A 12,227-nucleotide genomic window follows, 5' to 3' on the forward strand; every position below is an offset into this window, starting at 1 on the left:
AAAAAAAAAAAAAAAAAAAAGGATCAGGCTCTCACCATAACATGATGGAAAAATTGAAATGTGGGTTTCAATCAAAAACTCACTGTTTCAATTTAGGGGACATAGAATAAAACACTAAGGACTATACCCCCGCCATGTGTACAAGCACCCTAAGATAATAGGATAGGAGAAAAGAAATAGGGATTTAGGGATAGAGCATATCGTGGGTATACATGACTCTCTGGGTGCTGGTGTTTGGCATAATATAAAATTTTATGTAGAAAAAACAAACTTGGACATCACGTCATATGGATCAGATGGAATACTGTTTTGCTACTAAGCTGTTTGTAATATCCACTGGGTAGGGGGTCTTCATAAATCATGGGGGAACTTAACAATTTTCTCATACCACCCTGCCCCACAGTGCTGATCGGTGGAGAGGCCTGGGGGAGTGGATGGGGGATGGGGGATTGGTTGCCATCTTGATTGCTGATGCCTTCATGTGATCTCACCCCTCAGTGCTGATTGATGAAGAACCTGGGGGAGGGAGGGACAAGGGGGCAGCTACCGTCTTGATTGCTGGCTGCCCTTTATGTGGCCCCAGCCCTCTGTGCTGATTGGCAAAGAGGCCCCGGGGGTGGGGGGTAAGGGAGCAGCAGCCAGCTAGTCTACTGCTCTTTATGCCACCCTGCTGACCAGCACCTTCCCCTCCCAGAGCCTTCATCTTCCACTGGGGAGCCAGCATCTTATTTTAATTAAAGTTTGGGGGTTTTTTTTTGTTGATTTCTCATGCCCAGGGGAATGGATGGTGACAGCACCTTTCCTCTTGTAGTATCTCCCAGGAGAGTTGGTGAACTACCCCACTGGTTACAATTCAGAAAGAACATTTGTGAAGGCATTAGTTCTGGTTTGTGCACTATTCTGTATTGATTTAAGTATTTTGGCTAGGGGTCCAGCTTTTTATATCCAAATACTTGATTCAGTAAACTCCCAAGTGGTTGTATAGTTGCACTAATCCAAAGATAAGTTTAGCTGTATTGTTTAATCACATTATTTTGTGATAATTGTCTACACAAATAAAAACAGTTTTTTTGACACTAGGAGTACTTCTTCTTTTCTAGGGGCTTGGAAGGCTTAAATCAATTCAGTTCAAATAGTACAATCATTTTTCAGTGAACAAGGCCTTATGAAAGGGAAATTGAGGCCATTAGTATGTATTTGTCTGTGACATTGTGGATAATAAACAGCACCCCATTCCTGTTAATAAACAACACCCAGTGCTGTTTGATGGGTGTTAAGATTTTATTGTCCCAGTTTATCTGAAAGGAAATAGAAGTCAAAGGAAATTAATCATAAATGTACAAGTGAGGATTTGAACACAAAGCACTGCTTGTCTAAGGACTGCATGCTCTTTTTTGTGTATGGTAGGTAGGGGGTTTGTGTATGTGAGAGAAGGGAGCTCTTCCTGCAGTGTGCTCTCTCTTTACTTCACAGAAGTCTTTTCTTGGGGTTCTTTCCTGCCTACTAGATAAGACAGAGTGGTTGGGTGGCCAACTAGTTCTCTCCATATTCTCCTTGGGAAAGAAGGCTCAAGCTAGAGCTGCCTCTCCATTCTGTTGAACTTCACATCTCTTTTTAGGGACTAGTGGATGGAAAATGGTGATCTGAAGCTAAGTTTCATTCAGTGGAGGACAGCAGGTCTTTTTCCAAGGTCAGGGATCCCGTAGGCACAATGTATATTTAAATGCTATGCACTTAAGTTTTCATGTAATATCAGTACCTTACTGCTAGAAAATTCACACAGCAGATGGGGATTTTCACATATGCAAACTATTACTTTTGAAATCAGTCTTGTGTAGTGCTGGGAAGACTATTCCTTTCTTTATTTTTACTTTTGATTATATAGCTTCATGGAGATGCCCTAAAGCTGCTTTTCTGAAGGCTTTTTAATACTGAGTTTGTTTTCTTGTTTATAATTTTCTCCCAAGAGAGTCACTCTAATCTCGTTGAGTGGAGATATTGACTTTGTAATAAACACACAGCAAGAAAATGCTGAATCAATAGATCATTGTGGATACCTTTTTGTGTACAATGCAGACAGGCTTAAGAGTCCAACTATGTTATTTTCATTTGTTACCAGCTCAGATAGACTTTCCTTCGGGGCCATGTCCAACAGAGTCCAAGACTGTGTTATTCGGACAACGTTTGATCTATGTGATTTTTGTAGATGTCTTGTTTTAGCAAGAAAATATGGAAACCTTACAAGTTAATCTAAAGCACATGTCAGTCTCTTGAGTAAGAGAACTGATTCATATTCATGAATGAAACAGAGGTGCTAAGAACCTTATTAGTATTCTCTCACTAAATAGACTTGCTGTGAAATATCTTTTCTCAAGGAATTTTACTTAATGCTATCACACACATTTCCGTGTTCTCATATTATAGGCTAGCTATGAAGGTCTCTAGGCAAATATGTGACCTCATTTTATAGTTTGTTTTGTCTGTTGTTTTTGTAGAGTTTTGCTGAACTTTACAATGACAATAACAGTGGGAAGCCACTCTTACATAATCCAGCATCTGCTTTCTTAGGCATAATTATGTCAAATGCGCCCTTGCCTCATGTAGCCTGTTAACACTGTGTATGGGTCTCAGGCTGAAGCCTGCTAAAGCAGTTCATATAACTTACTGCAGTTACTCACAGAAAACATGTTTTAGTCTTTCATAAGCCCTGTGTACTTTGTATTACCAATGTCTGCTCCAACAATGCTAGAATGTTATGACAGCTTCAATGGTTTTTATTACCATGAAAACACTTTATTTTTATCTACGTACAAGTCTACCTGGTTTTTGATAAAGCATATGGACCAAATATTTGTTTATTTTGTGTATATTTGAGGATGGGCTTTTCTGTTGCATTTTGTGCATAATTCAGTCCACTTTGGAAGTCTACTCTTGAAATGTCTAGGTAATCCAGCTCAGAATCTCTATATCCACCCAGATGCAGAGATAGTTTCAGCTTCTGCTACTGTACTCTTTTCCAGGAACAGTCCAGGGAATTAGCAGTACAACTCAATTAACATTCCCCTGTAGAGAATTGTAGAGGGATAAACAGGGCAGATGCACAGAACAAAATGCTGTTTTTGGATGTAGCAAGATCACAAAATCTTTGTTCAGAAATGCAAATAACAGTGTATTAAGGAATGCCTGGTCCACAAAGCCAGAAGTAAAATAGACGAAACAGTTCATACACAATAGAACTGTTCTTTTAGGTTCCACAGACTCAGGCAGACATCACTGCCTTAAATTATTCTTGATTCATCTGTTCCAGATGATCTTCACAACCATAAGGGATATTTCACACTAAAATACAACCTGAGTTTTTGTAGCACAGTTCTGGGGAAGGTTTTGACCTCAGTGATGGCCATCTGTGGTATGAAATTACTAAGAGACCAGTGAAGTTAATTGGAGTCCCACACTGTATCTTTCTGACATTTTTCTAAAGTGTGTAGGTACTAAATGCTTGGTTAGGTTGAGAGATGATCTTGCAATTCAGTCTTTGTGAATCTCAAGTCACTGTGCTTCATAACACATGCATGTAAGCTGAAGCTGACTTCATTTGATGCATGGGGACTCTGATTTGAAAAGTATAATCACTGTGTTAACAAACTATGGTTGTGTTTGTAGCTGTGCAATGTCTAGCAGAATGGTCCATGATTGTGGCTCCCAGGTGCTGCAATAATACTATTAATAATGGATTCATAAATTCATAGATTGTTAGGGGCTGGAAAGGACCTTGTAGATCATCAGGTCCAGTCCCCCTGCACTAAGCAGGAAAAGACAACTGGGGTCAAGTGACCCCAGCGAGGTGACTGTCCAGTCTCCTTTTGAGGATTTCCAGGGTAGGTGGCTGGAAACACCACTGGAGGGAGTTAATTCCAGTCTGGACACCGTGACTGTGAAGGAGTTTTTCCTGGAATTGAGCCTGAAGCGGCCTTCCAGGAGTTTGTATCCATCACTCCTGGTCTTCCCCAGGGATGCCCTTGTGAACAGCTGTTCACAGAGTTCTTGACGTACTCCCCTGATGTAGCAGTAAGCCGCTACCATGTCCCCTCTCAGCCTTCTCTTCTGTAGGCTGAAGAGGCCCAAATCCCTCAGCCTCTCCTTGTATTACTTATCTTGCAAGTCCAGATCATATGGGTGGCTCTTGTCTGGACCCACTTAAGTTTTTCCATATCTTTGTTGAAGTGCGGCGCCTACAGCTGGACGCAGTACTCCAGCTACAGTCTCACCAGTGTGGTGTACAGTGGGAGTATCACTTCCTTAGTTTTGCATGAGTTGCAATGGTTAATGCATGCTAGTGTGTTTGTCCTGCTGGCCACAGCATCACACTGCTAGCTCATGGTCATGTGATGGTTGATTATTACCACCAGGTCTCTTTCAGCTGTGGTGCAAGTCAAATTGTTGTCACCGAGCCTGTAGGTATGTTGGGGATTGTTTGGCCCCAGATGGAGCACCTTACACTTCTGAGTGTTGAATTTCATCTGGTTCTGGTTTGCCCAAGTCTTCAGCTTGTCCAGGTCCACCTGTATCTGTAACCTATGTTCTGTCATGATCACGCTCACCCATAACTTTGTTTCGTCTGCAGACTTGGCCAGCAAGCTTTTCACCCTCACTCAATTCACCCTCACCCTCAATTCAAATCATTGATAAAGATGTTGAAAAGCACTGGTCCAAGCATGGACCCCTTAAGGGACACCACTGGCCACTTCTTGCCAGGATGTCACAGATCCATTCATGAGAACTCTCTGGGTCCTATCATGCAGCCAGTTTTCCACCTACTGAACTGTTGAGCAGTTAAGTCCACAATCTTCCAGTTTTCCCACACGGATATTGTGGGATACTAGATCAAAAGCCTTTTGGAAGTCTAGGTATACAATGTCCACCTTCTCTCCCATCTCCAGGTGGTGAGAGACCTGTTCGTAGAAGGAGATGAGATTGGTAAGACAAGACTTACCCACAACAAAGCCATGCTGGCTGTTGTTCAGAATTTTACCCTCAACAGGCATATTGCACATAGACTCTTTAATGAGTTTTTCCAGGATTTTCCCTGGGATGGAAGTTAGGCTGATTGGCCTGGGTTGCCTGGATCCACCCTCTTCCCCTTCTTGAAGATGGGCACAACGTTAACCTTCTTCCAGTCCTCAGGGATCTCCCCCGTATGCCATGATTATTGAAGGAGTTTTGCCAGGGGTTCCACAATGACCTCAGCCAGCTCCATCAGCACTCTTGGGTGAAGTTCATCTGGTCCTGCTGACTTGTAAATGTCTAGATTTTCTAGTTGGTTTTGCACCAGCTCAGCATCCACAGTGGGAAGGCTGTCATTCCCACCATGCCCCTTGTGAACCATATCTCACTTGTCTTTCCCCTTGGTCCGATGAAGTACCGAAGCAAAGTGGGGATTCAAGAGTTCATTTTTTTTCTGGAGTGTCCATTACCAGCTATCCCAAGGTGTTAAGTAGGGGCCCCACACTTCCATTTGTTTTCTTTCTTCTCCCTATATAACTAAAGAAGGACTTCTTATTGTCCTTGGCTAACTTACACTCAGTCACTACCTCAACTTTCCTAATTATTTCCCTACAAGTGTAGACCACTGTTGTATAGTCCTCCTTGAAGACGGTCCCTAGCTTCCACTATGTGTAAGCTTCTTTTTTTTCTTCAAGAGGACCACAATGTCGCTATTGAGCCAGGAGAGCTTGCCAGCCCTTCTGCTACCTTTCCTCTTCATGGGAACAGTTTCCTTTTGTGCTTCAAGGATTGTGTCCTTGAGGAATGACCACTCTTTGTGCACCCCATTTGCCTTCTGTCCCTGCTCCCACATCACCTCTCCTAGTGCCCTGAGCCTGTTGAAGTCAGCATTTTTGAAGTCCAGGACTTCAATCTTGCTAGTTGATTTGTAAACCTTGCAGTGGACAGTGAACCTGATGAGCTTAGGGTTGCTGTCACTCAGGCTACCCTCAATGTTCAAGCCACACACCAGATCATATCATTTGGCCAAGACCAATTCCGCCACGGAGCCAATTTCCCACCATGATCCACTGGCTGGGAAATTGGCTCCATGGTTGGACCCAGAGGGTAGTAATTGATGGCAGTCACTCATCATGGTGTCCTGTGACCAGTGGGGTCCCCCAAGGCTCTGTGCTTGGACCCATATTGTTCAACCTCTTCATTAATAATGTGGACACTGGAGTCAAGAGCGGACTGGCCAAGTTTGCGGATGACACCAAACTTTGGGGCAAAGCATCCATGCCAGAAGACAGGCGGGTGATCCAGACTGACCTGGACAGGCTCAGCTAATGGGTGGACGAGAACCTGATGGTGTTGAACACTGAAAAATGCAAGGTTCTCCACCTTGGGAAGAAAAATCTGCAGCACCCTTTTAGGCTTGGCAGTGCTACGCTGGCTAGCACTACGGAAGAAAGAGACTTGGGGATCATCATTGACCACAAGATGAACATGAGCCTGCAGTGCGATGCTACGGCTAGTAAAGTGACCAGAATGCTGGCTCGTATCCATAGGTGCTTCTCAAGCAAATCCCGGGATGTCATTCTCCCCTTGTACTCGGCCTTGGTGAGGCCACAACTGGAGTACCGCATCCAGTTTTGGGCTCCACAATTCAAAAAGGATGCGGAGAAGCTTGAGAGAGTCCAGAGAAGAGCCACGTGCATGATCAGAGGTCAGGAAAACAGACCTTATGACGACAGGCTGAGAGCCATGGGGCTCTTTAACCTGGAAAAGCGCAGGCTCAAGGGTGATCTGATGGCCACCTATAAGTTTATCAGGGGTGACCACCAGGATCTGGGGGAACATTTGTTCACCAGAGTGCCCCAAGGGATGACAAGGTCGAACGGTCATAAACTTCGGTGAGACTGTTTCAGGCTGGACATAAGGAAGAATTTCTTTACTGTCCGAGCCCCCAAGATCTGGAACCACCTGCCATCAGAGGTGGTTCAAGCACCTACATTGAACACCTTCAAGAGCAAATTGGATGCTTATCTTGTTGGGATCATATGACCCCAGCTGACTTCCCGCCCTTTGGGCGGGGGGCTGGAGTCGATGATCTTCCGAGGTCCCTTCCAGCCCAAATGTCTGTGGAAATCTATGAAATCTATGGAAGTCTAGGAGAGTGGTACCTCTGGTTGGTCCTTGCACTTCCTGTGTCAGAAAGAGCTCCTTGATTACAGTTAAGAAGCTACATGACCAATCTGACCTAGCCGAGTGTTCCTTCCAATCTGTGTCCAGGTACCATGACAACCAAATCCCTTGCACTCATGACCTCTGTCAGTTCATAGTTTCATAGACGGTTAGGGGCTGGAAGGTACCTTGTAGATCATTGGGTCCAGTCCCCCTTCACTAGAGAACTCCAAATCAAGCTCCTTCCCTCATTCAGAGGCCTGTAGTAAATGCCCACAGTTAGGTCTCTCTCACTTGTCCCACCCATCTGCCCCAAAGCTTGACCCAGAGGGTTTCAGGCTGCTTATCTGTGGAGCCAATGTCAGGCCCCAGAGAGGTGTACTGCGCCCTCACATACAGAGCTACCCTTCTGCCTTTTCTCCCTGCTCGGTCCCTTCTGTGCAGGGTATAGCCCCTACGGCTACGCTCCAATCATGTGAGGAGTCCTACCAGGTCTCTGTGATCCCTACCAAGTCTTAGTGCCTGCTAGACAACAAGAGGGCTAGCTCCTCCTGCTCATTCCCCATGCTCCTGGCATTGGTATACAGGCAGCTGAGGCCCCCAACTGACACCCTTAATTTCCTGAGAGACTATGGGAGAACTGTTTCATTAGCATTTTCAAAAACAGTTATCTTAGTGTCCTCCACATGGGAACTTTCCTGTGTGCCAGGCCCCAGGCATGCTCCACTAGGAGTTTCCCTGTCCCCCAGCAAAGTCAGTTTGAAGCCCTGTCTAGTAGATCAGCCATCCTGGCTGAGAACAGGGACTTACCTCTCCACGTGAGGTGGATGCCGTCTCGTCCCAAGAGTCCCCTCTCCCAGAAGTGCATGCTGTGGTCGAAGAAACCAAAGCCTTCATGGTAGCACCACTGTTGGAGGCATCTGTTTACTTCTTCCACACAGCCTTCCCTCTTGGCTCCGTGGCCTGCAACAGGGAGCACAGAAGAAAAAACTACTTGAGCCCCCAGTCCCTTGAGCCCAGCCCCCAGATCCTTGTAGTCAATAAAATGACTATGAAGGTACTAATATACCTGGCTTTAAGTAAAACAAAAGGGAGAGATGTGAAGTTCTACATTATACAAACAAAGGCACAAAAAGTTAGAAGGATGCATATAACACAGGGTAAGCTGGAGTTGTGGTGTAAGTGTGCTTGGTGCTTGATTTTTGTTCTTGCGTAATCTGAGTCTTTGTGATTTGCAAATGCAGTTGTACTGACACTCAGTGTTATATATGCACATTCTAATGATCTAGGAGGATTCTCCTGGGTTTGTTTTCCTAGTAGAAAAACATGCCCCTGAACAGTCGTTCAAATTCTGGGTCCCTGAAGAACAGGGAACTTGGAGTACAGCTAGAGTGGGGGTAATGGAGGAGTTAGGGAGACCTGTGCACTAGGGCTGTGTGAAATGGCTATGTTTCATTTTGGTTTTGGATTCAGCATTTCGGAGGCACAGTGATTCTTTTCAGTGTTTCAGATCACTGTCCCATTTCAATTCGGCCAAATCTGTTTCGGAGTTTTGACACTTTTTTGGTGTTTCAGCCATAGGCTACAATGGGGAATCACTAAAATGACTATAACTTTGTAATTTCTTGCCTAATTCAGATGACAATTGCAGGTATGGTAACCCCTTCTGAGGGCATGAAGTTTGCCAAGTTTCAAAGGAAAGGTGCAGGGATTTTTGTGAAACCGCACCCCAAACTGTTCAAAGCAAAACAAGTAAGCAGAGTGATATCTTACGCGGGGGTTGCGTTCTGAAGTCGGTGAGTAAGGTGAAAATCACGTATAGTTGAAAATCCCTTAAATCACCCTTCCTGCCAGGCTTTGGCGCCGAGCAGCCGCCGCTGCTGCAGGGCCCGGACAAGGTGGGTGCAGTGCCACACAGCCTGTGCATGCAGTGCAACAGCTGCGCCTTCCACATGCACTCCTCGCCCCCCTCGTCCTCTGCCACCTCATCCGGCCAGGGCCGCAAGCTGAGCGTGAGTGAGCTGCTGCCCCCCAGCCATGCTGGCACGTGCAGGCTGTACCACATGGTGCCACACTACGCGCCATGCCCCGGCCAGCACCCAGCGGCCAGCCCCAGCAGCTGAGTGCGTATAGCTGAATTCGCACAAGTTAAATGCGCATAAGATGCGACTCCACTGTATCACTTGCTGGCAGTGGCAGCCTGCTGTCATCCTGTAGGCAGATCCAGGGGCCTGCACCCTCAGGGAGGAGCCTGGTACAGCCCCACAGCCCTCTCGGGGGATGCAGGCCCCTGGATCTGCTTGTGGGATGACAGCAGGCTGCCACTGCCAGCTGGGGCCAGCAGCAGCACTGGGTTCTTCCTGGCACTCAGCATGGGCTGTGCCGGGCAGAGTCAGGTGCTGGCACTGGCCCCAACTGGCAGTGCCAGTATGTGGTCATCCTGCATGCTCTGCAGCTGGTGAATGCAAAGCTTTATTCCCCCAGGAAGAGCTGTGAGAAGCGATTAGAGAGCTGGGGGAAAGATCAGGGAACAGGAGAATTGAACCGGAATGTTCAGGGACCTGATCACTCCCCCAGCTCCTGCTTTCATTCTCTAGCTCTCTGATCACTCCCCCAGCTCTGTCAGCGGCAGCACTGCAGTCTTCCCAGTGCTCAGCAGGCTGCTGAGCAGCAGCCTGCTGAAACCTGGCGTGCAGATCCAGGGGCCCGCACCCCATGGGAAGACCTGGGGAAATGATCAGAGAGCTGGGGAATCAAACTGGGAGCTAGATGTCTATATCAGAGCAGTCCTTCCCTGCCTCTTTCCTCTTTCCTCTTCCTCTTCTTAGTTTTTGTTTTCCTGCAAGCCCGGCTCCAAAACTCCAAAATTCTCTGAAACATTTCTGAAATGTTTTGGAGCTTTCCGATTAATTACAGAGTTGTTTGGGAGCCTTCCATTTCAATTTGGATTTGGTTTTTTGGGCACTAAAATGGCCCAAAACACCTCCGAAATGAAACGGCTGCTGAAATTTTGCACAGCTCTGCTGTGCACACATCTCTGTGTGCTCTACAGGCTACCTCAGTCTGGAGACGGATGGCAGCAGTGCATAGGGAAGCCCTGATTGGCTGAGTCAGACTGTTCAACCTCAGCTTGCGTTTTCCTACAGCACAGTGCACAGTGGTATGTTCTGCTCTTTGCTGAGCTGCAGCAGTAGAGTCCAGCCCAAGCAACTCACAGTCTCCTGGAGGAAAGCGCAAAACATCTTGGGATGCTGGAGGACTGTGCTGTGATTTTTCTCAGAAGTATTACTCTGAGTTTGTCCTTTGTTTCCAGAGCCATGTCCGAGACAGAAATACTGAGAACTTACATTAGCTCTTGATTTGTGTTGGTTCCCTTCAGCTGTTGAGTCATCAGTTGTAGAAGTTGTTTTCTTCCTTTTTGTCTAAGCTCCTTAAGGATTCAGATTTGTTCACAATGCAATCCTTTTAGAGGTATTTTATTCCTGTGAGGGTAATTGCAATATAATAATTGTATTTCCACAAGCAATAGTGGTTGCATAAATGTTTGTTATGGGCAGGTTGCTCTTCTTCCCACTTTTTAATAAATTGTTGGCCACTGGTTCTTCTTTCTTTTCATTTTTTTTTACCAGGGAGAATATGTGTAAATGTGGATATTTGCAAAGCCAGCATATAGAAGGCACTCAGGTCAATAAGAATGAGAAATGGAATTATAAGAAACACACAAAGGAACTTCCCACTAATGCGTTTGGGGACATTCAGTTTGAAAATATGGGGAAAAAAGGAAAGGTAAGTGACCACATATTTTAACTCCATTTCCTCTGAAAATGGCCAGTGACCCTTTTTTTTGTACTATACTTCATAAAATGGCATGCAGTTGTAAAGGAGAGAAAATAATCACAGGAAGGAAACGAGGCGTAGATTACTCAAACACAGGAACCTCAGACTTGACATCTAAATGAACAGTCAGACTTCAAATCCAAAGTACTTAACTTTCAGCTATTAATGTTGAAGCTGGGGAAACCTCTGGGGTGCTATCTTAGATATACAGCTGCTTATTTACATAATTAACATAGCTGGGAAAAATATTTCTAGTTGAAGAAATATAAGTGAATAAACTCTGTAAAAAAGTTTGTTTTCCCTCAGGTTATTTTAAATGAAACACTTTTGCAGGGTAGAAGCAAATAATTTTGTTTTGAAAATCTGGGATATGGGGAAAAAAAGATCTTTGTAATATTGAAATGATTTTGATTGTAGAAATTATTAGAGATTTTTTTCCCTATGAAGCGTCTTCCAGGAGAAATTTCCTTTTTATGAATAGGGTATGTGGCAGGACATAAGGGTGCTTGCCACTTTAAAGGGAGCTGGCAGCCTGCACAATAGTCAACAGGTGCACTCAGGCACATTTAGGTGGTCATCTGATTGCTAAGAGGCAGCTTGATTGGAGAAGAGCTAGGCAGCTTGGGTATAAGCCCAGACCCAGGGACATGGGCTGCTAGTTGGAACTGGAGAGCTCTGGAGACAAGCAGCAGCAGTTAAAGCTTTCCTGGGAAGGGGTGTAGCTGGGCGAGCCTGGAACACAGTCCTAGGACAGCTGCAGGCATGCATAGCACTGAAAGCTGAGTGGGGGAAACCTTGTTGTCTGGGAAGCCCTACCAGGTGGAGGCCATCAGGGTCTAAGTAGCCTAGTTGGACTTGGCTGCTACTCCCCACTAGGCAGTACGGGAAGTTTGGCTCCCTGAGAAAGAGAGGGGAGTACCAGAGGATAGGGTGAGTTAATAGGGGCAGGAGTAGGCTCTGGAGGACCCCAGGAGGGGGTTCTTCAATATAGAGAAGGCTGTACCCAAAAGGGCTAGATTAGTGAAGGCCCAAGATAATTACAGCCTGATATGCTGCCTGATGCAGCAAGAATGAGAGCCTGGCTGTGGCTGCCTGAGCAGCCGGAAGAAGGCTCAGTGAGAACAAGGGAACTAGAACCTGGGGCAGCCCAGACCTGGGTTTTCCAGAGTGAGAGACCCTGGGAGAGCAGGAGAGGAGCTTGAACCCAGCTCTGTCCTGAA

General features: G+C 45.8%; 1 protein-coding gene across 1 annotated transcript in view; it reads left to right on the forward strand.

Moving 5' to 3' along the window:
- TRPM8 (transient receptor potential cation channel subfamily M member 8) overlaps nt 1-12,227 on the forward strand; it is a 180,221-nt gene that overhangs the window by 19,784 nt on the left and 148,210 nt on the right. Inside the window, exon 3 of the mRNA XM_019523359.1 lies at nt 10,800-10,956. Within this exon, the coding sequence (XP_019378904.1) occupies nt 10,800-10,956 (157 nt within the window). The remainder of the gene's footprint in view (nt 1-10,799; nt 10,957-12,227) is intronic.

This window comes from Gavialis gangeticus, unplaced genomic scaffold (assembly GCF_001723915.1).
Source record: "Gavialis gangeticus isolate Ggan-Ray unplaced genomic scaffold, GavGan_comp1, whole genome shotgun sequence".
Lineage (NCBI taxonomy): Eukaryota > Metazoa > Chordata > Crocodylia > Gavialidae > Gavialis > Gavialis gangeticus.